At 40.8% G+C, this 27,500-nt stretch overlaps 1 protein-coding gene across 1 annotated transcript in view; it reads right to left on the bottom strand.

The window, feature by feature from the left end:
* Positions 1 to 27,500, bottom strand: part of MGMT (O-6-methylguanine-DNA methyltransferase) — a 196,714-nt gene that overhangs the window by 6,150 nt on the left and 163,064 nt on the right. The window contains exon 4 of the mRNA XM_087725984.1: positions 9,485 to 9,624. Coding sequence (XP_087582110.1) covers positions 9,485 to 9,624 — 140 coding nt within the window. The remainder of the gene's footprint in view (positions 1 to 9,484; positions 9,625 to 27,500) is intronic.

Here is a 27,500-nt window from a genome sequence, read left to right as displayed (position 1 = left end):
ATCTTTTTGACACTGTTGCGGAGTCTTTTGAAGACAAGAATGCCTTGCTCAGTGGTGAACTCAAAGAGATCAGGCGTGACATTGCTTATTTATCAGAACAAAGTTCAATGAAGTGAATTTGCAGTTGCAAGGAAATGAGGTCAATCTTATTAAGGCCAAATCTGTCATCTCTCTACGTTTATTTCAAAGTTAACTCTATTCAAGCGCATTATAGGCCGTCGCGAGCTATACCAATTTCCGAGCTTGTCTGAGCTAGAAGAGAAAGGTGGGGTACAAGATGATGACCTTCAAGTTTTTTGTGACCATTTGGACATGCTGCATAAAGGTATGTCTGAGCGATATCAGGATCTTCTTTTGATGGAAATTCCAGATTGGGTGATAAATCCATTTTCAGATACTGTGGAAGATGGGGTAGTGGAGGAACAACTCATAGAGCTGCAAAATGTCATTGAGCTGAAGACAAAGTTTAAGAAATCGTACCAAGAGTTTTGGTTACAGAAAGAAATTTCTGATCGCTGTCCTGCACTTTGGACAGTGGTTAAGAAGCTCCTTGTTGCATTTCCAACACCATATTTGGTGGAACGTGGCTTCAGTGTGGTCATCCAACTTCTCTCCAAGCAAAGAAATCCACTCCAGATTACTGAACATGGTGATTTAAGACTCCTGCTAAGTGACTTAAAACCAGACATTGGGAAACTGGTATCACTTCATCAAGCCCATCCATCATATTAAGAATATACTAAACAGTGAAGTAGTTACTAAATTTTACTGAGTTTACTAAATTACTAGTTACCAAGGTTCTTGATAAATGATTATCAGACTTTGAAAACCTGGTATCACTGGATCATGTTCAACAATTTTGTTGAATTAACATTAACTGAAAAGGTTTTTAAATTGGATTTTGAGTAAATGTGCAATTAATTGTTACAGTTTTGAATATTACTGTTACTATCTTCCTTCCGTCGTGCAAACTGCCCAGTCACATGACTCCCCCCAGCCACACCCACCAAGCCACGCCCACAGAACCGGTAGTAAAAAAATGTGAATTCCACCACCGGGTGGGGGGCACCGAGGATCAGTTTGTAGCACCAAGGGGGGCAGTGGACTGAAATAGTTTGGGAACCACTGTTCTAGAGAAAAGTTCCCTGGAGATGGGCTTCAGCACGAGTCCGAAAGCTCGGAAGACCCCCAACCCAGTTTGGATCCTGCGATAAACATTATTTTGTCATTACTAGTTGTTTCTTTTTTTTCCAAGCTCCTTTCCCAAAAGTATTAATTTAGATCAGGTTCTGCCCTGTATTCCTATAAGAATGCCTAATGTAAATAATTAGCTCAATTTCTTTTAACATCCTTAACCTTTTTAAAATACATGGTTGAACTTCCTTCTCATTTAATTCTAAAAAAAAGTATTCCTCCATTGATAATATGAATAGCAGCTGTTACGTGCACAAGGACAACTTGGCCCACCTCCTCAAGAGATTGGTGCCCCCCCGCCCCCATCACACCAAAAGAGTAGGAGGAAGCCAATACTTAAAAATTTGTTCTTCTACTAATTGTTGCTAGACAGATCTGGCATGATCTGGCTGCCTATCTAGTTTCCTGTTTCTACTATATCAGTTATTATTATTGGCAAAAATTATTGTTGTCCATATTGTTATACTCAGATTCTTCTTGATTTCTCAATTATTTTTGTAGTTTTGATATAAAAAAATGAACTGAGCTAGGGAACAAAAAAACAGCCAGCATAAGAAATGCTTGTAGGAGAAGTAGGGGAGAAGTAAGGGAAGGAAGAAGGGAAAGGAGAGGAGGAAGGAAGTAGAGAAGGAAGGGAGGGAGAAAAGAAAAGAAAGAGAAAATAAGGTGAGATGTGGAGGAGACGTAGGGGAAGAAGAAAGAGGTAAGGAGAGGTGGGTGGGTGGGAGGGAGAGAAAGAGAAGGAGAGGAGGGAGGAAGAGAGAAGGAGAGAGGGTAGGAAGGAGAAGACAGAGGGTAGGAGTAGGGGAGAAGTAAGGGAAGGAAGAAGGGGAAGGAGAGGAGGAAGGAAGGAAGTAGAGAAGGAAGGGAGGGAGAAAAGAAAAGAAAGAGAAAATAAGGTGGTGTCATAGCAGGTGCGAAGGATAGTAAACAAAGCATTCCAAATTATACCTTATATCCTTTTAAATGGAATAATAATATAAGAATGGCAAAGAAAAAGAATAACTATGTGAATGTATACCTATAACTGCATGTAAGAGAATAGATGACAGTAAAAATATAAAGCACAATATAGGTAAATAATACTTGATCATAAGTAGCTAAGTATAAATAAATAAAGAAATGTATATAAAAATGGATAACGAATAAGGAGATTATGAATGAAAGATAGAAATGTATAGAAGGGAAAACACTAACTGCAAAGAAACCGATTCGGAACTGCTGTATGATATATGATGGAACTTATTGTTCCTATGTTGTTTTTAAGTTATGTGGTTATTTTTGTTAATGTGTTCTGTTGATGTACTTATGTGTATAAAATAAAAATTCAAAAAAAAAGAAAAGAAATGCTTGTAGGAAAGCTATCAGTACAGTTACTGAGTACTTGAAATTGTACTTCACACTGTCATATGTTTGAAGATGTGAGTTTGCTGCCATCACAAGAAATTTAGTTTTGCAATGAATAAAACACTGGATAAATGTACAGTGTCAGGGAGAAGCTTTTTAAAAAAGCTACATCATTTTGCCAATTACTTTTTGCATTGAAAGCTTGGGATACCCATCCCCAGTAATTATATATATTTACAGCAACTTCTGAATGTCTTTGCAGTGATTTTTCAGCTTTGCAAGGTTGAACAGGTATATTATATCTCAGTCGGTATCAAAAAACCCTCAGTCTGATTCTCACGACAATTACTTTTCAAATTAGGTAACTCTGCAAAGGTACCTAAAATCCAGGGGTGAAATGTTACCGATTTGGACCGGTTCGGCCGGACCTGTAGTAAAAAAAATGCTACTGGTTCAGGCGAACTGGCATTTCAACAATAAGTTGTGACGTGTGATTTATATTAGCTAGAATTGTCGGATTTCCTGCTTTCTAGCTAATCTAAATCGCCTGGCACAGCGGATTCCCCCCCCCCTTTCTGTTCTACTTACCTTTGCAGACTCAAAAGGCTTCAAAATACTGCTTTTTTAGTGCTGTGGGGGCTCGGTAGCAGACTCACCGAACCGGTAGCAGACTTCAGAGGATTATACCGCTGCTACAATCTCATAACTTATTTGTAGGTTGGTTAATGATTCTTCCCATCTTTAATGAGTTTTGTCTTATATGATCGAATCTTGTCTGTTGTACAAACTTTTCTGGTGAATCTATCTCTCCTGAAAATATTCTTCCTGATTTTAAGAGTGAAAACTAATTCTTTTGAAAGAAGGTTTATACCTGCGATGGCGAACCTATGGCATGCGTGCCACAGGTGGCACACGGAGCCATTTGTTATGGCCCTGGGGGCAACCCAGAAGTTTGGGAATGGCCTTCCGGTTTGCCCGTAGGGCCGTTTTTCGCCCTCCAGAGGCTTCAGAAGGTTTCCCTGAAGTGCCCACAGATGGCACCCGGAGCCATTTGTTAGGGTACATGAGGCGTTGCCCTGTCAGCTCCCGAACTTCCGGGTTGCCTATGGGGACGTTTTTCGCCCTCCAGAGGCTTCAGGAGGCTTCCTTGAAGCCTACAGAGGGAGAAAAACGGCCCTACGCACAAGTTCCTGAATTTCCAGTTTGCGTGTTGGGTTGTTTTCTACTGAATTGTGCCGCAATTTATAATCAGTCTGTGTGATTTTTTTACAGCAGCTGAGTATGTGATCAACAGTTTCATCAGCTTCTTTGCAAAGTCTGCATTTGGCATCATCAGAGGATTTTTCGATTTTGGCCTTAATGGCATTTGTGCGGATAGCTTGTTCTTGCGCAGCCAGGATTAGTGACTCTGTTTCTTTCTTTAATGTACCTGTTGTTAACCATAACCACGTTTGTTCACTGTCCACTTTATCTTTTATTTTTTTCCAGAAATTGGCCATGCAGTGCTTTGTTCTGCCAACTCTCCATTCTTGAGTTTATCACATCTTTTCTGTATTCTTGTTTCGTCTGTTGGGCCTTCAGTAGATTTTTGTTCTTTACTTCGATTAATAGATGTTCTTGACTTTCTTTTAAATAATCAGCCAGTGCATGTTTTTCTTCTTCAACTATTTGCTTCACTTGTAATAATCCTCTGCCACCTGATTTTTGGGGCAGGTACAGTCTATCAGTATCACCACGTGGATGTAAACTGTAGTGCATTGTCATTAGTTTTTCGGTCCAAAATGTCCAAATCAGCTTGTGTCCAGTTAACTATACCAGCTGTGTATCTTATAACTGGTATTGCCCAGGTATTTATGGCCTTGATTGTATTTCCACCATTCAATTTAGATTTCAAAATTTTCCTAACTCTGTTGGTGTACTCTCGTCTGACAATAGTTTTTACTTCTCCATGCTTGATGTTATCCAACTGCAGAATGCCTAAGTATTTGTAGGCTTCATTTTCGTTGCATTTAATTAGTTGGCCATTGGGCATTTCAATTCCCTCACATGCAGTGATTTTGCCCCTTTTTATGGATACAGTGGCGCATTTTTCCATGCCAAACTGCATTGAAATATCGGTGCTGAATACTCGGACTGTGTTGAAATATCGGTGCTGAATACTCGGACTGTGATGATGATGATGATGATGATGATGATGATGATGATGATGATTATAACTGTAATTCCTCATGTGCCTGATTTTGGGTAGGAACTGACCAAGCAGAAGACATGACAATGGATCAGACATAGTTTACCAGGTCTATCTATACAGAGAGCCGAGGTGGTACAGTGGTTAAATGCAGCACTGCAGGCTACTTCAGCTGTCTGCAGTTCAGCAGTTCGGCTGTTCAAATCTCACCGGCTCAAGGTTGACTCAGCCTTCCATCCTTCCGAGGTGGGTGAAATGAGGACCCGGATTGTTGTTGGGGGCAATATGCTGACTCTGTAAACCGCTTAGAGAGGGCCGAAAGCCCTATGAAGCGGTATATAAGTCTAACTGCTATTGCTATTGCTATCTGTTCCACCACTGTTTAATTTTAGTTTCTTCTATATTTTGGTATGCTCTGAAATAATACTAGGTAAATAAACTATTTGGGTTTCATTGCTAAAATTTATAGTATTTGTGTCTGAAAGGTTCACAAATTCTGTTAGTGCTATAATGTTTTATATGTTTATGCTAGTAATGCTAACCCTTAGTTTGTTATATTTTATTGTTTACAATTGATTTGCTTTGCTGATTATATCTAGTCACTTAGAATTTTTATTTTTTTAAATTGGGTTTTATATAATTTTATTTTACATTTTATGTCGTATTTGGTACAGCATAGCTTTTGTGGTCTTACTATTAAGACTAACTACAATTTCTCTATATAGATCTTAGTGCTGTAGCGTTTTATAGTTTGATACTTGCAATTTTGTATTAGTCATTCCTTACACTGTATTTTATCTTCTAGGCCATCAGTCCCTAATCTTCGTAGCCCGATTGGGAGGGGAGAGGGGATCAACTAGCACAATCAGTGGGCCACTGTGCATGTGCGTGCACATGCAACTTCACTGCATGTTGACCTGTGTCCAGATGCACGCTGGTCCGCCACTTGTGTGACTTGAGCACCATGCACGCATGGACTGGTCCACCACTTCTGCGGGCCTGTTGTGAATAGGCTACACAGCGTGGTAGTGGGCCATGGCCTGGGGGTTGGGGATCCCTGTTCTAGGCCGTTACAACTAGAATGATCACAAACTCTCATTAATTTATGCCGATCAATGACCCAAATAAAGATGAATGAATATCCCAAGCTGGAGAAATTAGCATTTTAAACCACATATTTTTTAATGTTTAGGGCCATCACATTCTAAACCTAGATTATTATTTTATGGGGGGGAAAAAACAGGAAAATACTCAGAAGAATGTGGGACTATAACTTCCCACTACATTACAGAAAGTTATCTTTAAAACAAACAAACAAAAATATTATTTTTTTTAAAGTTTTGACAAAGTCATCTTTCATGTCTACAACCCAGATGCTCTTTTTTATTATGAAAAGGATGAAGAATGTTTTTGCAGTGCAGTTCACATATATTTTAAACGCTATTTTCTTGACCATGGAGTTGTCCATCAAGAGGATGGCAAAACAATCAGGACAGCAGCTTGATCGAAGTCCCAGCCCGTATTTACATGCCGGTGGGATACAAGTGAAAAAGGAACAGGCTTAGACTGTGTGGTTACACTGTTAACCGAAGAGCCGAGGTGGCGCAGTGGTTAGGGTGCAGTACTGCAGGCCACTTCAGCTGACTGCTATCTGCAGTTCGGCGGTTCAAATCTCACCGGCTCAAGGTTGACTCAGCCTTCCATCCTTCCGAGGTGGGTGAAATGAGGACCCAGACTGTGGGGGCGATATGCTGACTCTGTAAACCGCTTAGAGAGGGCTGAAAGCCCTATGAAGCGGTATATAACTGCTATTGCTATTGCTATTGCTATTAACGTCTCTGATCCCTCTCCATCTCCCCGAGTTTCCTTGCTTATTCACTAAAGATTATAATAGATGGCATAGTTACAGAATTCCATCAGCAAAAGAGGTGGGAATGGTGCCTCTGTTTGGTGGTTTGTCACTGAATTTCAATGGCATATTCTGGGATGCATCTGGGTGTAGCTACAAACAAGGAGCAGGGGGGCACGGGCAACCTGAGGGCTGTGATATGACCACCTACGTATGGACAAAGTTTCAATTGTACTTTTGTTGTATAGGGGAGGAATCTTGCACCAGATGTAGGCTGTAAGGAAATGAACGAATCCTTGTGTGCCAAAGAGATTTTTAAAAAATGCACTACATTATGTTTGCAGTATAAGAGTATTGATCACCATCTCATTTTGCTTTAATTGTGGTGACAATATTAAGCCAACTTTAAAAAAAAAAATGAAATGAAATGCACTAAAATTTTATTAGAGCCCTGAGGTTACTTCGGAGGGGAAACAGCGCCAGCAGCCTCTGCTTTAGAGCTTCAGTTGCATTTAATGCATTTTTATCAATAACTCAGCAGTTCATATTACTACAACTCCATTGAAATTTTCATGCTGGGAAATCTAATTCATCCAATACACGAATCCATCACTTACATGCCTCTTTCTCGAATGCTACACAACTTCCAACCCCCTAGATTTGTCTCTAAAACCAAAACAAAAACACGAAGGGGGGTATTTCGATCAATAACGGAATCCCTCTGATTCTTGGTACCAGCTGAATATTTTCCCCAACTTCGCTTTTGTTCTTCTGGGTTGGAATCCCACAAGGGAGAGGGCTTGTTTTCACTCGCAGCCTCATCAATACCTAAATCCTGGTGAACAAGTGACACTGAGAAGCTGTAATCAATAGCTCCCTCTGCGTTTTTTTTTCTTCTGGTCAAATGGTTCAGCGCTACTGACAGGCCTGACACTTAGAACATGATGCTAAATCTTTATCAACAGCCAGCTAGGTGACTGGCAGAACTACACTCAAGGTGGTCATTAACGCTCGTGGCAATCTGTGAATAAACTAACTCCTCAATAATGTGTTTGTTTAGAAAAAGGTGAGGGGGAAGAAGAAAAAATATACTCCCCGCTCACTGTATTGATTGCTTTTGAACAGCATTTAGCAATTTCAGTCTGAGGATGGGAACACAATGTTGTACAACACGGATGCTCTGCTTGTTAGGGGTTTTCAATTTGATACAGAGGGAAAAATTGACCACCCTCTTATACTGGCTGATAAACTGTACGGTTACAGAGAGCTGCCAAACTGTCAGAAACAGATCAGTGAGGCCGTAATAGAAACAGCTGAAACATCAAGTCATAACACACAACAGAAATTGCACTTAGCAAAAAAAAAATAATGTTTCGGCTTGCTTGTGTCCTATTGCTTTTCCTGCCCCTGCTCTCTAATACGAGCGGATACTGTAATATGAACCAGCGTGAATTCCGCTTTATGGCTAGCCACCTAAGGAATTAATGCACAAGTAGGTTTATGTGCCTAGCACATTCCAAATCAATGCTTCACACTCTTCCCCTAACTGCACAATTACTCCATTCAGCCTTGAATGTTTGGAACGTTTTGAGTGAACAACACACTTCACTTATACTAGATCGATGTTTGTGTCAAGTTTTTAGCATGGACAATAATGTAAGTATGTAAAATTGGGGAGGGAAGGAAATTATACACAGCAACTTTGCCAGCAGACTGTTAAAAGATACCTCATTTAAGCCACAGAAGAGTCATTTATGATGGTCTTGGGCTAATCAGCCCAACATTTCTCAATCCCCAAAGGCCCAGGTGATTTCTTTTTAATCCTCCTGTAGTATTCTAATGAAATTTTTAATTGAACTTTATGGGTTCCCTTTGAGGACAGCAGCCCTCACCATTAATCTAAACTGCTGTAAACTATTTGAAGGAGGTTTTTTTCCCTGCGAAAAGATGAGCCCTCTCACACCATGTCCTTGGCATAATTTAAAGCAAAGATGTTGCATTTCTCAGCTGCTGCCGGCACTTTTTTCCACTTTCTCATAAAGTTGAAGGTCAGTGTATGAATTATGCGAATTAACCCAACTACAACGGGGGAGACCTGTAGAATGTACACTCCAGAAATGAACTAGGCAGGATCTGCACGGATGAAGCTCCAAACAGCTTTTATTTTAGGAAAGCGTAGGAGGAGCGGTTGAACTGAAGAACTTAAAAAAAAAAAAATATAATATTGACAATTCAGGATCTCAGTAAAACACGATTTTAATTGTTTAGCAAATTAAATCATACTTGGGCAACACTGCTTGATACCACCTAAATTGGTGAAGCTCATCCACTTTTAGGCTGTCTTGCCACCAGAAAACAGACTCTGTGTCTTGATTCAAGAGGCAAATGAAACCGGAACACACCCGGCCTTCAATATCCAGAACCTGACCTTATTTGGAACCCAAATCAAATGTCTTCCTTTTAGAATCCAGCGGCTATTTTGCCCTTTTGCTCCATAGGAACTCACAGACCCAGACATATTTTTAGGTGATTAAAAAAAGTGATCCTTCCAAACCTTTACAGTCCTGCTCACAAGGAAAACCATAAAATATTGCTCCTGTATTTTTTTTTAAAAAAGGAAAGGAAAAGAAAAATAATAAAAAGAAAACGAGCCACATCCGTAGGACTTGATACATTAAAATAAATGCATAGCTCCCATTTCAAATAAATGATGGGGAAATAAATCATATTAAACTGGTTTATGCATTAATGCTGATTAAAAACACTTACTGGCCTTATTACTCATAGGAGAGTAGTTTTCGCAGCAGATATATTTAATCGAATGACATTTAGCCCCACAAAGCTTTCCATCTCAACCCACCAACCAACTTCCATCAAGTTGATTTCAGCGTTGACGTTGGACTTACAGGATTTCTTCTCATCGCTCCTCCCACCGCCCTGGATGCTTTGCTGTGGCCTGCCAGGGCCGCTAATTGCTTGTAAGAAACTGCCTCTCCAAATTTCACATCTCTCAGCAGGGTCCACAAGACGTCTCGGGTGAATGAAGCTGGGAGGCAATCAGAGGAAACGAAAAGGAAGAAGTCACACACGCGACAGGGACATTACTTGCTTTTTTTTTTTTTTTTTAAAAAGTGGCATTTAAATCTGGAAGAGGAAGTTGCTTAGCCAAAATTGCAGGTACCTTTGTCCCTTCCTACTTGGGTCATTTCCCTCAGCACCCACAAGAAGGGTGGTGTATACACCTTACCTTCGAGACTGCCTACTGCCACATACCTCCCAGCGGCCAGTAAGATTTGATTTGATTTATTGCATTTCTATGCCGCCCTATTCCCAGAGGGACTCAGGGCGGCTCACAAACCAAAGTAAGGAGGGGAGGATACAAACAGGAGGAAAACAACGGACAAACAGCTACAATAATTTAAAAACAATCAACAACCACACAATTCGAGCGGCGACGGAGAACCCGTCAGCCCCGGGCCTGTTGGAACAGCCAGGTTTTAAGGGCTTTGCGGAAAGCCTGAAGGGTGGTGAGGGTCCGAATCTCCACGGGGAGCTCGTTCCAAAGGGCCGGAGCAGCCACAGAGAAGGCCCTCCTCCGGGTGGTAGCCAATCAGCATTGGCCGGTAGATGGAATTCGATGGAAGATCCCACAGATTGGGCCTCCTTCAGATGCCGTCAGTCAGACAGTGTCGGCTGGGGGCCCCCCGGAGGAGAGCCTTCTCTGTGGCTGCTCTGACTCTTTGGAATCAGCTACCCCCAGAGATCCGTACCTTACCCACTCTCATGGCCTTCAGGAAAGCTGTTAAAACCTGTCTGTTCCGGCAGGCCTGGGGCTGTTGACCTCACTGTTGAGGTCCAGCCCCGATTAGAGCGAGTGCATGTGTTGTGATTTTAAATCTGTCTCTTTTCTTTTTTTATTATTTCTTTCCCCTTCTTTCTGTAAGCCGCCCAGAGTCCTTCCCCTATATAGTATAGAGGAAACACAGTAATATTATAGTATAGACCAGGGCTTGTCAACCTTGGGAATTTTAAGATGTGTAGATTTCAACTTCCAGAGTGTTGCAGCCAGCAAAGTGAAATTCTGGGAGTTGAAGTTCCACACATCTTAAAGTTGCTGAGGTTAAAAAATGCTTTCCTATCCTACCAGATGTGCTGAGTCAGTCTATTGTCAGTGGGTGACCCAATGGGGAAAGTACAGTCAAATGTTTACTTCTGCTGGAAGTTTGCTGGAATTCTTGGAGTTGGAATCCACACATCTTAAAGCTGCCAAGATTGAAAAAATATTGTATAATAGGGAGGAAACATTTTGATAGTAATAGAACAGTATATAGAATGTAGATAAACAGTATATAGAATGTAGATAATAATAGGTGTATACACAAAGACATTTGCAAGTCTTACATACCACTTTTATAAAATACTTTTGTTTTGTAAAATAAAAAGTTTTCCGCAAAACTTATAGGGAGATATAAAGTGCTTTTGTATCTCTTGAGTCTGTGGCTATGGTCTAAAACAGTGTCTCTCAACCTTGGCAACTTGAAGTCCTGTGGACTTCAAGTTGTCAAGGTTGAGAAACACTGGTCTAAAAAATAAATAAAACTCATGACATATGCACATCAACATTTTTTTGTTGTTTTGAATTAGCACAGCAATCAGTTCTATGATTGTGTTCCATATTTAAATTCATGATTATTAAAGAGCGCATTTGAGCAACTGATCACTATTACAAAACCATCCAGAGCTTTGATTTTCCTGTATTTTTAATTTCCACTACAATTATCCTGTTAACTCATACAATAGGCTTCCCCATTCAATGGCAAGCTTAAATAGGCATACAGTCAAATTAAAAGAAAAAAGAAAAAGGGGGAATAATAATGGGCAGGACTTGCTTTATAATGCTTCTCTATTTCCAATTTTCAAACTTAAGCTGAGCAAGAAGAAAGCTAGCAGGCTGGATTATTGTATGCCCCCCAGCCACCAATTCACATGTTAGATATGAGAAAATGCAGTGGTGTCTCCCAATATATATTGCATATTTGAGTGGGTAATTCTCATTGGAAGGAAAACACTCATTCATTTGCTGCCTAGTTACTCTTGATTTTCATATTGTTGTTAATAAGGCATGAAGAGAAGCAATCTTTGCAGATTGCCGCAGAATGAGACATTCATCTCTGGCAATGGAAAAATGGCTGTTGGTGACCGGGCATGATCTGATTATAGAAAGAAGGGAATATTATTATTTGTTTGTTTTATTTCCTGCCTTTATTAAATGTATAAGTAACTCAAGTTGGCAAACACACATAATACTCCTTCTTTCCCCTATTTTTGCCACAGCAACAACCCTGAGAAGTGGGGTTAGGCTGAGACCAAAATTGCCCAGTTTTGGCTTTCATATCTATGGAGAGAATTAGATCTCATAGGCTCTTTATTTCTAGCCTGTTGCTTTAACCATCCTGGTTCTAAATAGCATCTTTTTACAGGTAGTTCTCAACTTAGGAGAACCATTGAGCCCAAAATTGTTGTTAAGTGATAAAGTCGTTAATTGAGTTTTTCCCCATTTTATGACCCTTCTTGCCACAGTTGTTAAGTGAATCACTGCAGCTGTTAAGTTAGTAACACGATTATTAAGTGAATCTGGCTTTGCTTGTCCGAAGTTCGCAAAAGGTGATTCCATAATTGTGGGCCACTGCAACTGTCAGATATGTGCAGGAGCCGTTGGAGCTGCCACCAGACTCCGACAGCGAAGGGCCCTATGAGTCGGCCCTGGAGGAGGTGGAGGACCCTGGACAGGGTTCCGACTCCGAGCAGGGCGCAGAGAGACTGGTTGGCCACCAGGGGGCGCCTGAGCCTTGGATCAGTGGGGAGGAGACAAGAGAGTGTGATCCAGAAACCACCTGTGAGTTGTTCCGGGATGCACGCTGTGGAAGGGCTACTCGGCATCAAGAATAACTACCTAATTACAGGAGGTAATTACGCTCAGCTGATGGTCATTAAGCTCCTCTCCCAGACTATAAAAGAGACTGCTTGTGCCACGCCCTTCTTTCAGAAGTCAACGTTAGGGACTAACGAGAAACAAACTTGGCAGGCTGGATTGCTGCCAGAGTTTGTTCGCATTGCTGCCAAGGTTTGTAGGACTTGCTGCCAGAGTGCTTATCTCTTTGTTTATGTGGCTTGCAGCCAACAAGAGTCTGGACTTATTAAAAAACATTCTCATTTACGTTTGTCTCGGCTTTCGTTCCTGGATGGCGGAGGGCAGTCAGAACCGATATGAGCCAGTTGCCAAGAGTCTAAATTCTGAACATGTGACCGTGGAAATTCTGCAACGGTCGTAAGTGTGAAAAACAGTCATATGTCCCTTTTTCAGTGCTGTTATAACTTTGAGAAATCACTAAACAAACTGTTGTAAGTTGAAGGATGCCAAGATGGCGCAGTGGTTAAATGCAGCACTGCAGGCTACTGCTAGATCAGCAGGTCAGCGGTTCAAATCTCACCGGCTCAGGGTTGACTCAGCCTTCCATCCTTCCGAGGTGGGTAAAATGAGGACCCAGATTGTTGGGGGCAATATGCTGACTCTCTGTAAACCGCTTAGAGAGGGCTGAAAGCCCTATGAAGCGGTATATAAGTCTGCTGCTATTGCTATTGTATTGTGTTACCATAGCTTAGAACCAGAGGTGGGTTTTTGCTGGTTCGCTCCGGATCGGGCAAACTGGTAGAGGTTCTGCCCACCCGCACGCTTCTGTGCAGAAGCATCGCACATGCGCGAGTAAACCAGTAGTAAAATTAATTGAAACCCACCACTACTTAGAACTCTACAACCGATCTGCACCTGATTCTTGATATAGGAGACGGGGTGGGGTGGGGGGTGGGATTTAGATATTAACAGGAGTTGTGTAAGATTGGATTTCTTGGGAGGGTTTTCTCATTCAGCTGCTGTATATTTTAAGTCTCCAAGTGAATACGCTGCAGAGAAAAGACTTCTGTGATTATTTTTGCCCAGAATTATTTATTTAATAGATTTGTAGGTCACTGTATATTCCTGGAAGCTTGCAACTGTAAGAGAGTCCAGAGAATTAAAAGAACCGCAGTCGGGCAGAAGAGAATCACAAATTTCAACAACCTATTAATCCCCCAACACTCTCTAGAAGAGCTGCATTTTCACCATCTTTTGGAAGGTTATCCTAGAAGGGACGCTGGGATTCCCAAATGAAGGAATGCTGTAATCTACTTACTGATCTTCTCAGCAAAGGAGGAATAGTTATTTATTTATTTAATGCTTTTTGTAGCCCGTAGAAATCCATACGGGCTCCAGACAGTGTACATGTTTTGAAATATAATACAAAACAACAACAACAACAGCAATTTACAATATAACATTCCTTTATGGTGGTCACACAAACAAAGCAATGGATTCCAAAGCTTGCTGGAATTGTATCTGCAAAGCAAGAATTGTGGCTTTCCATGCTTCAACACATAGAAAAGCATTCTATGGAGGAGTAGATTGAGGATTTGAAATCTGCAATAAATCATAAGTTGCCGTTCCATAATTTATTCCTATCTTCTTTCTCATTTGCTGCCCCAGATCTCTTTTAACTTTCTGCACGGAGTCCATAACAATTGGTTTAACAACAGTTCGAAGCTACGGATGGTGCTGAAAAAAGAAAGACCTGTCCTCAAAGCTATGACTGCGGTACCATCCCTACTACGACCAAGTGATCGCAATTCGAGCACCGGCAATCAGCTGCATTACCAATGGTTGCAATGTCTTGCAGTCACATGGCCACGATTTGCAATCTTGTCAGCTGGCTGCCAATAAACAAAGTCAAAGAGGAAAGCTGGATTCAATTTAATGACCACGTGATTCACTTAACAACCACGTGATTCACTTAACAACTATATTAAAATTGGATCTGGTCATGTAATGACTTGCTTAGTGACTTTATCACTAAGCGAAATTCCAGTACCATTACAACAGTGGTGGGTTTCAAAAATTGTTCGAACCTACTCTGTGGGTGTGGCCTCCTTTGTGGGAGTGGCTTGCCACCCATGTGACCGGATGGGAGTGGCTTGCTGCCCATGTGACCAGATATGAAGATGCTGATGACACTTGTCAGAACCACCTTAAATGACCTCTCACACAGCACTGGCATGCATTAGAATAGGATGTAAACTTCTTTTTTAAAAGGCATCTTTGGTTTGTGTTAAAACAACTTCAACACACGCAATGTTCCGATTGCACCACAAACGCAGTAGTCATCCTTACCTTTCAGAGAGGCACTGAGTTTTATAAATAGGAGCATGAGAGTGTAGAATAATCCTATCCAAGGACCAGTGGTGGGTTTCAAAAATTTTTGGACCCTCTTCTGTAGGTGTGGCCTGCTTTCCGGGTCCACTGGTGGAACCTCTTCTAACCGGTTGGGTAGATTTGACGAACCGGTTCTACTGAATAGGTGCGAACTGGTAGGAACCCACCTCTGCATTACAACCAATTGTGGTTGTAGGTCAAGGATTTTTTTGTAAATTAAGATGATAGGTAGGGAAAAATGCAGTCTGAATAATAGTGCTATTTTCCCTAGAAAACTTCAAATGAAATTTTTGGGGCAGAAAAAAACCCCTTTAATGTGCTAGTAATTAAATTAAAAAAATTAGTTATATTATATTTACTCCAGAAAAAACATTCTTTGTTGTAAATCCACATATATTTATTAGTTTTAAATAATAACAACTTCTTAAATGAATAGCATAATACTCACTGGTGAAAAAATATCCATTTAGCCTTTATGATAACGTTAAGTAAATTAAATATCAGCATAATCCAGGTGATACTAGGAAAGGGTCATCAAAGAAATTAACTTTGTTGTTCATTAATTTACATGGATTAAAAAGGGCAGAGAGATAGCAAATCTGCTCTAGTTCTTTTATGATATAATTTCAAACTGTACACCATTTGTGGCGCTAGGGTGATTTTGGGGTTAATCAGACTGATTTGTCCTTTTAATTGCTTTCTATTCAAAGAAAATTCATTAGATAATGTTCTCTTCAAAATTCATGAATCAATTTAACTGAAGAAACCATATTAACAGCTTTGGGTTCATTAGCAGACAGAGTTGTGTTACGAGCTGATTGCTAGGAGAGTTTCCTTAGGCAGTAACATTTTGTTGACTGTATTTTTTTTTTTTTTAAGAAAGGCCTATTTAAAATGCAACTCTTTATGGTTAGAATGGATTTCTCCAATTCCATTCTACGGTTCTTCTCTGATTTAGCTATGGATTATGTCTGCTGTTTTTAAAGGATGAATTTTGATGGTTTATTTTGGAAATGGATTTGTTACCAGTCTGCTCTCTAACTTAATCTTTCTAGTTTTTGTATGTGGTATCAGTGGTGGGTTTCAAAAATTGTTCGAACCTACTCTGTGGGTGTGGCCTTCTTTGTGGGAGTGGCTTGCCGCCCATGTGACCGGATGGGAGTGCCTTGCACCCCATGTGACTGGATATAAAGATGCCGACGACACTTGTCAGAACCACCTTAAATTACTTCACACACAGCACTGGCATGCATAAGAATAGGATGTAAACTTGTTTTTTAAAAGGCATCTTTGGTTTGCGTTAAAACAACTTCAACACACGCAATGTTCTGATTGCACCACAAACGCAGTAGTCATCCTTACCTTTCACAGAGGCCCTGAGTTTTATAAATATGAGCATGATAGTGTAGAATAACCATATCCAAGGGGTGGGTTTCAAAAAAATTTGGGAACCTTTTCTGTAGGTGTGGCCTGCTTTCCGGGTCCACTGGTGGAACCTCTTCCAACCGGTTCGGTAGATTTGACGAACCGGTTCTACCGAATAGGTGCGAACTGGTAGGAACCCACCTCTGTATGGTATATAAGCCTAAGATGTTGGCATCCTTCATACTGCCTTCTCTCTCACTTGGTCCTTGCAGTCTTCTTAAACAATGATGATTCTTCCTATATAGCAAAGCTAACTGGACACTACAGTAGCACACTTTATAACAGCTGTTAACATAAAAGCAATAGTCTCACGTGGAAAGTTTTTGTAATAGAACTAAATAATCAGTAATCCATATACTACTAAAACGCTTTCAATTGGGCAAAATTGGGAAGTATAAGCAACAATCACTGAACCAAAGTAATTGAAATGGGCTAATTTACAGAATGCCAAATCTGTAATTCCCGAAATTCTCAGTTATGTTCATGCTGACTGTCAGCCTCTGCTTCGCTGCTGCTTCGGCTGCCATTGAAACGGGGAGGGGGGGGCATGGTATTTGGGAGGGGATTACTAATTGTGCTGGAGGAAGATTCTGGAGTTCTGCTGCCTGTCTTACTGCGCATGCGGAGGAGGTTTCCCGCCAAGGCCAACGGCACCGAAATTCCATCTTGGTGATGCCTTTCGAAGTTATCTTGCACCTGACACTTGGGAGAATTATGATTGGACTGTAACTGGGATGCCAAGGGGTGGGGAATGGGTTATTCTATATATCACTTGCTTTCGTGCCTAAATAATCAGTCTTCGCTTTGCTACGCTTCTGATCATTTATAATTAGTAAAAGTACACTTGATTTCTATCAATGGAGTCTTGTGGATTTCTTTCCTAATTATTCAATGGAGGAGTGCTGACACTGACTGAGAAGAAACAAGGCTGGAAAATTTATGGGAGATAGTCCGAATTAATATTTTCATTATACTATTGTACATTATTAGAAATATCCAAATGTTTGGGACTTTTAGGAAAAACAATTTTAAAAAAACTGAGCAGTCAGTGATATAATACTGTACATATACATTTATGGTTTAGCCTAGTCTGTACGTTGAAATCTAGCTGTCAATTTTTAAAAATGACTCTAAAAAAATGGGAGAATGCAAGAATGGTGTATTGCCAATACATAAATATTTGAAGGATCATTATATTCACCTTCTGATTAGACCCTCAGACTGTTTGAAATGACGTAATTCAACCCCCTAACAAATTCAGGAATAGCAATTCCTATAGCACTTAGACTTACATACCACTTCATAGTGCTTTACATCCCTCTCTAAGAGGATAACAGAGTCAGGATTTTGCCCCAACAATCTGGGTCCTCATTTTACTGACTTCGGAGGAATGGAGGGCTGGGTCAACCTTGAGCCTGTGAGAATCGAACTGCTGTCATTCAGCAAAATTAGTCTGCAATACTGCTTCTAACCACTTTTCTCTAGTTTTCCTACCTGTGGTATCACAAAACTCAGTATGATACGGCCATTTTTTCTGGTGGAAGTAGTTAGAGCTGAGGTGGCGCAGTGGTTAGAGTGCATTACTGCAGCCACTTCAGCTGACTGCTATCTGCAGTTCGGCGGTTCAAATCTCACCGGCTCAGGGTTGACTCAGCCTTCCATCCTTCCGAGGTGGGTAAAATGAGGACCCGGATTGTTGGGGGCGATATGCTGACTCTGTAAACCGCTTAGAGAGGGCTGAAAGCCCTATGAAGCGGTATATAAGTCTAACTGCTATTGCTATTGCTATTCCCACTGCTTTTCCATCTTTAACTATAATTTCCCGATAAGAATCCTATCTAGGAGACACAATGCCCTTTTATGTATGTTAAAAATATGCCTTCGCTTAAGTTTCATTGGAATTTTATGAAACACGAAGACTACAGAAAGCAAGAGTAATGATTTTACAACCAAAAAGATAATTTGCGCCTCAGCTATTCCACATCAAAAGCAAATATAAGAACCTGTCCTATATTTCACTAGCGACAATTGCGTCTATATTTCTGTCCTCTCCTGTTTATTTGAAAAACATTCTCTTTTCCACCACTTTGAATGAACAATCATAAAAAAGGAGAGGATTTTTTCCCCTCTTTACACAGAAACAATATATGGGAACAGTATGCACGTTTCTCACCGTTCATTTCATTTTCAGAAAGGGGGAAGGCTGAAGCTTGATCATTTTCAAGAGAGGCAGCCAAATAGATCAAAGCCTTAGAAAGCGCACGCCACAAATACTTGACGGTATCACTATTTCCTTGCATACTAGTGCTACCCCAAGATTAAAACAAAAAACAAAAACGGAAAGATCACAGAGAAAGAAGATGCTCAAGGAAGAGCTAAATGCAATCCTGATCTATTTTAAGCAGGTTTAATATGTGGGGCATGCTGTGTTGGGAAATTCTGAAAAACAGAACAGTGGGAGCTCGTGTAGAGTTAATAAGCAGTTGGCATGCCATAATAAGAGCCTGCCTCCCTGGAACAGTAGTTTCTGCAGAGAACGTCAACCGGAGCAAAATTTGACTCTGTCACTAAGCTCTAGTGTATCTTATTCTGAACATTTTCACAGGCTTTAAAGATTGGTATTAGACTCCTATGATTAGATATCCAAACAATAATTCTTCCAGGATTAAATTATTTGCCTTGTGACGTACAGCAGACAATTGCGTCTATATTTCTGTCCTCTCCTGTTTATTTGAAAAACATTCTCTTTTCCATCACTACAAGGCAAAGAAACATTTCAGTGTTGCAGTCCATCTCAACTTGGAGTAAGATCCCCTATTCTAATGTCTTTTGGGCATGAAGTAGCAATAGCAATAGCCATAGCAGTTAGACTTGTATACCGCTTCATAGGGCTTTCATCCCTCTCTAAGCGGTTTACAGAGTCAGCATATCGCCCCCACAGTCTAGGTCCTCATTTCACCCACTTCGGAAGGATGGAAGGCTGAGTCAACCTTTGAGCCGGTGAGATTTGAACCGCCGAACTGCAGCTTAGCAGTCAGCTGAAGTGGCTGCAGTACTGCACTCTGACCACTGCGCCACCTTGGCTCTTAATTAATACTGTAGAGCTTACTGAAAAACACAGTCTGGGTCCTCATTTCACCCACTTCGGAAGGATGGAAGGCTGAGTCAACCTTGAGCCGGTGAGATTAGAACCGCTGAACTGCAGATAGCAGTCAGCTGAAGTGGCCTGCAGTACTGCACCCTAACCACTGCGCCACCTCGGTGAACTTTTTCTTATATTTTCAGAGCCTTTAACTTTATGTTTTTATTTATTTATTTGCTTTATAGATCGAATTTGGAAGCCACCCATCTCACTCATAGAGCAGACCTGGGCAGTGTTCAATTAAAACATAAAAACCATATAAATATTAGAGTCCAATTGGAGTTAAAACACGAGTAAAATAATTAAAGTTTTAAAGTTGGGGGAGTGTGAGCCTTCAAGGCCCTCGGAGGGCTTTCTGATACCCGTATTGCTTTATTGCACAATTGTAGCCCTCTGATCTGTTTTAACTGTTCCAACAAAATAAAGTAGATTTTTTTTTTAAAAAAAAGATATTTTCATAAATGATGTCTTACTAATGACTTGAGGCAACATTTAAAAACATGCTTACTTGGTAGAAACTTAGCTAGGCTTATTTCTGAGTGCATATGCAGAAAATTGAGAATGAGATCCAAATCTTTTTTTCATTCTTCATCACGTCTTATTCAGGTTTTTTTTTTTGATTAATACCCCCTGCTCTCCAAATCCTAGCACAACACACAAACACACACACACACACACACACACAACTATGGTGACATAGAATTGCTGCAAAAAAAGAGCATTTTCTAAAACAATTATTATAAAGAAAAGTGAGAAACTTACTATATAAAATAATGGCCAGTTTTGACTACACGGCATAATTTCTTTAGACAAGGAAGGTAGTCCTCAATTTACAACTGTTGTAATTACAAGAGCACAGAAAAAAGTGACTTGCGATCGTTTTTCACCCTTACAACTGTGCAGCATCCCGTGATCAAAATTCTTGGCAACCGATTCATATTTATGATGGTTAACAGTGTAATGTAATTATCCTTTGTGGCTTTCCAACAAGCAAAGTCAATGGGGGAAACCAGATTCACTTAACAACAGTGTTACTAACTTAACAACAAGGGTGGTGATTCCCTTAACGACTGTGACAAGAATGGGGCATAACTCACTTAACGACTGTCTTGCTTAGCAATAGAAGTTTTGGACTCAATTGTGGTTGTAAGTTGTTGACTGCCTGTAGTTGTCAAACACATACAGGTAGTCCTCAACTAATAACAGACTGTTAAGGCTGGGCTGGTTTAGTGCGGATGGGCGGGGGAGCGAGCGAGCTGCAACGCGCCAAAAATTAGGACTTTTTAAGAACGTCACGGGACGCGGGACAAATTGTGGGAAATCGTGACTGTCCCACCAAAAGCGGGACATCTGGTCACCTTATTCTAACCACTTTTCACACTTACCACCATTGCAGCATCCCCAAGTTACATGATTAAAATTCAGATGCTTGGCAACTGGTTCATACTTATGATGGTTACAGTGTCCTAGGGTCATGTGGTCCCTTTTTGTGACCTTCTGACAAGCAAAGTCAGTGGGAAAATCAGATTCACTTAACAACCAGGTTACTAACTTAACAAATGCAATGATTCATTTAACAACTGTGGCAAGAAAAGTAATAAAATGGGGCAAACTCGCTTAACAAATGTTTTACTTAGCAACATACATTTTGGGCTCAATTGTGGTTGTAACCCGAGGACTATCTGTAGTTCACATGAAATAGTTGAATCAGATCCACATACCGATCATTTCTTTTTCATTTACATGACAGCTCAAAATAATACTGTAAGTTTCAGTCATCTGCAGATCATTTTTTAAGTGATATCTGAAACATTAACTTTACCTTGTAGGCAATAAATGCATTAATTAGCTTAAAGCAAGCAGCTCGATATTACGTCAAATGGTTTTATTACTAAATTGCCTGCTTGCGTCTATAAATATAATCTGTTCCAAATGAGATGAACCGTTATCAATTCTCCATGTGACCTCAAGCTTTGGATGTTGATAAATACATTGGAAAAATCATGTCTTGACACTCACATTCCTCACTTATAACACCTTCTAGTATGCTAAGCCTGGAAACACAGGTCTCTTCTTTAATAAGAATAAAAAGTGATCTAATGTGGAATAAAGCTGAAAAGAAATAATCATCTAGTTTCTTCAATTGTGCCAAAGGATTGATGTGTGGATCTGTTTCATCCATTTCATTGTTTACTGAGCTACCAGAGAGTTTAGATCCACTCTTAGCCATATTTTAGCAAAGATAAAGTGGTGATATCAAAGTAATTATAATATTCCTTAGGGGATGTGGTTATTCTCCTTTTGGAAACATTATGTTTAACCAGTAGTTATCTTTGACAGAATCTGAAGTCAGCTGGATCTGTGGGACAGTTTATGGAATGATGCAAGCAGCTAATCCATCCTCTCTGTTCCTCGTTGCATCCTACAAGCTACACCTTGTACGCTTTTTAAAAATCAAAATGTGTCTGTTAATCAGCTCATCCTTAAATAGCAATAGCAATAGCAGTAGACTTATATACCACTTCATAGGCCTTTCAGGCCTCTCTAAGCGGTTTACAGAGAGTCAGCATATTGCCCCCAACAATCTGGGTCCTCATTTTACCCACCTCGGAAGGATGGAAGGCTGAGTCAACCCTGAGCCGGTGAGATTTGATGGCTGAGATTTTCTTTAAAATCTGTGTGTCACTCCAGCAACTATTTTGTGGATGACAGTTATCATAAGAGTAATTGTCGCCATCTACAAATCTTCTACTTATCGCTTTTCTCGAATCTTGATGTTCAGAAATTTCACCTCACCTTGAAACCAAAGGTGCGTGTTATCCTAGCTTAGGGCGGCACTGTTTGCTTTCAAGGTATTCCACGAAAGCTTATATAAAGCGGTTAATGCTTCTCTTAATTTTGTTCACTGCAAAAGACAAATAACAGTTACCTTAATTCAGAGGTGGGTTCCTACCGGTTCGCACCAGTTTGGTAGAACCGGTTCGTCAAATCTACCGAACCGGTTAGAAGAGGTTCCACCAGGGGACCCGGAAAGCAGGCCACACCTACAGAAGAGGTTCCAAAAAATTTTGAAACCCACCACTGCCTTAATTGCTTTTGCTGCAACAAAATCTTTGTTTTTTGCTATATAGACTAAAATGGTTACACCTCTGAAAGCTGTTTTTTTCTCCTCTTTTCCCACATTCCCTCCAGGCAGAACACTGGGTCTCAGAACCCACCCTGCAGATAAATTGCCTGTTAAGGAAACATCCCTCGTCATTTTCCTGCCTCTGACAGAAATATCAATTGATCATCCTGGAACCTTAACAAGTCATCAAGCAAATAAAAGACAGCCACTTGGCAGCCATCACACTATTATCTTTGTAGCTGAAAGAGTAGAGTAGATTTGGAGAATGCCATGTTGCTTTGTTTATTCTCAGACTTAAAGAAATGGATTCCTTGGCATCCAAGACGCTTTTTGAGATGCTACTTGAATCACAGCTACGCAGGTTCTATTGAGCCAAATGGCAGAAGGAGAGTTGCAGCATTATCTTCACCATCACTACATTTTATTTAGGAAATCTGTTAAGTTTGCCTGGGCCAGTGTATATGACAATATAGAGCCGAGGTGGCGCAGTGGTTAGAGTGCAGTACTGCAGGCCATTTCAGCTGACTGCTAAGCTGCAGTTCGGCGGTTCAAATCTCACCGGCTCAGGGTTGACTCAGCCTTCCATCCTTCCGAGGTGGGTGAAATGAGGACCCGGATTGTTTTTGGGGGCAATATGCTGACTCTGTAAACCGCTTAGAGAGGGCTGAAAGCCCTATGAAGCGGTATATAAGTCTAACTGCTATTGCTACAATGGTTTTTAGTGGACTAGTTTAGGGAGGATTCAGTATCTGTGGACTTTGGTATCTTAACATGAGAGAATTAATGTAGGTACTAGGAAATTTGTCCATCCATCCATCCATCCATCCATCCATCCATCCATCCACCCACCCACCCACCCACCCACCCATCCGTTTTTTTACAATATAGTACATTCTATGTGGATACACAAATGAAAACCTGTTTATAGTAGCTCAGTCTATAGCAGTGGTAGTCAACCTGGTCCCTACCGCCCACTAGTGGGCGTTCCAGCTTTCATGGTGGGCGGTAGGGGTCTTGCCCGATACTGAAGCAGTTTCCTTTTTTTTAAATTTAATCGACTTTTTAAAAAATGTCATAGCATTATTTAAAAGCATTTTCATTAGGTGTTCATAAAACCACCGTTACTGTGGAACCGGTGGGCGTTTAGAAAATTTTACTACTAACAGAGATGCAAAAGTGGGCGGTAGGTATAAAAAGGTTGACTACCCCTGGTCTATAGTAATGTGGCATTTATAAATTTCTGCAGTCCACTGGAAAGGAAAACCACTTCTTGTCTATTTTTCCAAATCTCCCAGAAAAAGGGAGAGATGCACATATCTCTTGACACATTCTTCTGAAGCCTAGTGAGAGAATAGGCTAGTAGATTAAGATATCAGAGCAAGTTGTTCAGGGATTCTCTTTGCAGCGTACAGAATTAGCTGCTTCTGGAACAGCATCCTTCATCATCAGATACATAAAGAATATATATATATATATAAAAACACTCAAGGTTAAGTCAAGAAAAGTACAATAATCTTCCAAACACACTTTCTACTCCACAGTAAAGTTACTATGGCTAGGGCAAATGGCCAAAAAAAAAAAAAACCAGCTTTATGACGAGATTATACGACATGATGATTTCTTCATTCTGGAAGGAAAATGGAAGTGGACAATACGAACCATTGCTTTTTCCATCTCGTACATTAGATTTCACAAAGCAGACAGTTGATGGGTCAACGGACATCCTCATTTCACAGTTCTTCTAACACATCACTCTATTACATGTGAATGAACATGTAATCAAACTCAATATAGTACTTTCCAGATGTTATCACTCTAACCTTATTCAACGAGTACCAAAACTAGGAGAAACTAGTTTAGAACCTTGCATACTCAATATACTACACTGATGAATAAACCATGGCTACCATCGGCCCGCAGCAATCCTGCTACCACTAAAATTGGCAAATTTGACTACACACAATCTTTATAGCTATTATTGGATGTATCTCAATTTTGCCAATACAGCATCCCCCTTTATTTTCCAAAATAAAAAACTTAGTACTGTATTTTGAATAGACAATACAACACAATATTTTTGTAATATATGAAACCCCTTCAAAGTGTGTAGAATCTATGGACTCATAATCTGCCAAATGTTCAGATTTTCATGGACTATTTTATCACCAAGAAGGGCTCTATTTATGTATGAATTCCTTACAGTTACTTGTTGTGGCCCGGCAGGAGCTGTTGGAGCTGCCACCAGACTCCGACAGCGAGGGGCCCTATGAGTCGGCCCTGGAGGATGTGGAGGACCGGGTTCCGACTCCGAGCAGGGCGCAGAGAGACTGGTTGGCCACCAGGTGGCGCCTGAGCCTTGGATCAGTGGGGAGGAGACAAGGGAGAGTGATCCAGAATCCAACTGTGAGTTGTTCCGGGATGCACGCCGTCGAAGGGCTACTCGGCGTCAAGAACAACTAAGTAATTACAGGAGGTAATTATGCTCAGCTGATAGTCATTAAGCTCCTCTCCCAGACTATAAAAGAGACTGTTTGTGCCATGCCCTTCTCGCAGAAGTCAGCGTTTGGGACTAAAGAGAAACAAACTTGGCAGGCTGGATTGCTGCCAGAGTTTGTCTGAATTGTTGCCAAGGTTTGTCGGACTTGCTGCCAAAGTCCTTATCTATTTGTTTATTTGGCTTTCAGCCACCGAGATTCTGGTCGTGTTAATTAAAGGACATTCCATTTTACGCTTGTCTCGGCTTTCGTTACTGGACGGAGGAGGGGGTCAGAACAGTTACCTAATGGTTAAAATTTCTTCAGTACAGTAGTAACAGTTATGATCATTGTGGCATCTGCTTCCTTTATTCCAAGGACCAATGCTAGCGACTGTGAAGGGGTCTAGGATTATTCACCTTGTATCCTTCGCCGCCCCTTGTTTTCCCCCAGGGTTCCACCCCCAGCCATTAACCCCTACCATTTCTCCTCCACCGAAACGACCCTAGCTGTTCGCCCTGGCAAATGGGGGAATGCAAACAGTTTTCTAGCTTGGACCTAGGCGAGGTCCTTGGACTGTGCGGAGAAACAAACCCCAGAGAGGAAACCTCAACACGGAACACTTTCTCTCTCCCTCTCTCTTTTTTTCTCCCTTCCCTTCCTCCGACTGGCTGGTGGCCAACTGTCTCCTGAGCCCAAAAGCCCAGGGTGAGCAGTATTTCACCTAGTGGGCCATGAGGAAGGGTCTGGGACTGAAGAGGCTGGGTCCCATTTACCAGGGCGAACAGCTAGGTCTCAGCAGAGGAGAAATGGTAGGGGTTAATAGCAATAGCAATAGCAGTTAGACTTATATACCGCTTCATAGGGCTTTCAGCCCTCTCTAAGCGGTTTACAGAGTCAGCATATCGCCCCCAACAACAATCCGGGTCCTCATTTTACCCACCTCGGAAGGATGGAAGGCTGAGTCAACCTTGAGCCGGTGAGATTTGAACAGCCGAACTGCAGAACTGCAATCAGCTGAAGTAGCCTGCAGTGCTGCACTCTAACCACTGCGCCACCTCGGCTCTAGGGGGTGAATGGCTGGGGGTGAAACCCTGGGGGTGAACAAGGGGCAGTGAACGGTATGAGGCCCTTCCGTTATGAAGGGCCTGTCATTCTCCCACGGACTTTTTCCAGATTTGTTTTGCAAACATGGATGATATTTCTACATACAGTAAATGGCTGTTTTTTTTTTTTTTTTAAAAATCTCCAATACCAGACAGCGGACAAATGTTGAGAATCAAGAGGATGCTGAGGATATTTCAATTATAGATATGTCGTCTAATAGAAAATCCTTGCATCATGACTCAGGTGGGAATAAATAAAATAAAACTTCAAATGACAATTTCTTTCAAGCTCCTTCATCCACCAGAGCACATTTTGTTTCTCCTGTCATATGCTAAGATAGAGATGGAAATTATATGAGGTTTCCATAACCTATTTTCTTTTGCATTATTTCCTTTTATTCCTCTTCCCCTTGGCAAGTTTACTCGCCTCCCCCTAACTTTAGCTCTGACTGTGTTCCTGCTGCTTCTAACATTGTAGATGAATCTGCCTGGCAATGAATGCTGCAGAGATGCCAAAAGTCCCTTCTTTTTAAAAAAGGATAAAAACAGTTATTTTCTCTGCTCAAAAGTTACAGAGATGAAATTTGAGTTTAGAGTGAATGTGGATCTCCTACTCTGACCATAATATCATAAAAAAGGATTCATAATATATTACTTGAGAGTCTTAAAACAAATATTACTACTTTTGAGGAAACATTAACCATTTAGATCCATCATCTAGTAAGCCATTTTCATGGGGCTAATGACTTGATCTCAGTTACAGAATTGCAATCTTTTTCTCTAATTTAACCATCATTTAGTTATTTACATAATTTATCTCACACCTGAAATCAATTGGCTTAAATATGGAATAGAAGGTAAGCCTAAAATTAGTTAAAATAGCAAATAGGGGCAAAACCTAAAATTACGTAACAAGGGAAAATCGGGCTGCTCTGTACATTTAATCCTCAGGCCATGTTTTCAGGAAATTCATGAGGGTGTGGGCCACATTGCGGTTCAATGGGAAAGCTTATAGCAATGGAGGGATCTGCTATAGAAAATTACCATCAACAGGAAACCTCACACTGTACAGGAAGAAATACTGAAGAATCTTTTCTCTAAATATTCCAAGAACAACAGTTTGCAATGACAGTGTCAGGCCTGCATTTATATTCTTTTTAGAATTTTGGCCTGCCACACTTTCTCTTATTTCATTATGCTGTTTCTTTAAGTATAGTCGATGGGAGGGGGGATTAGAAGGAGTAGGATTTTGGAATGTATTGTTTTTCATTCTTTACTAGAAGCCAAGGTCATCCTTTGTCTCCGGACTTTTACACCTGGCCAGATGTAGCTGGGCGTGGATGCCA

This window comes from Thamnophis sirtalis, unplaced genomic scaffold (genome assembly GCF_051295495.1).
Source record: "Thamnophis sirtalis isolate CommonGarterSnake01/CBP01778 unplaced genomic scaffold, rThaSir2_p1.2 scaffold_11, whole genome shotgun sequence".
Taxonomy (NCBI): domain Eukaryota; kingdom Metazoa; phylum Chordata; class Lepidosauria; order Squamata; family Natricidae; genus Thamnophis; species Thamnophis sirtalis.
This window is presented reverse-complemented; position numbering and strand designations above follow the sequence as displayed.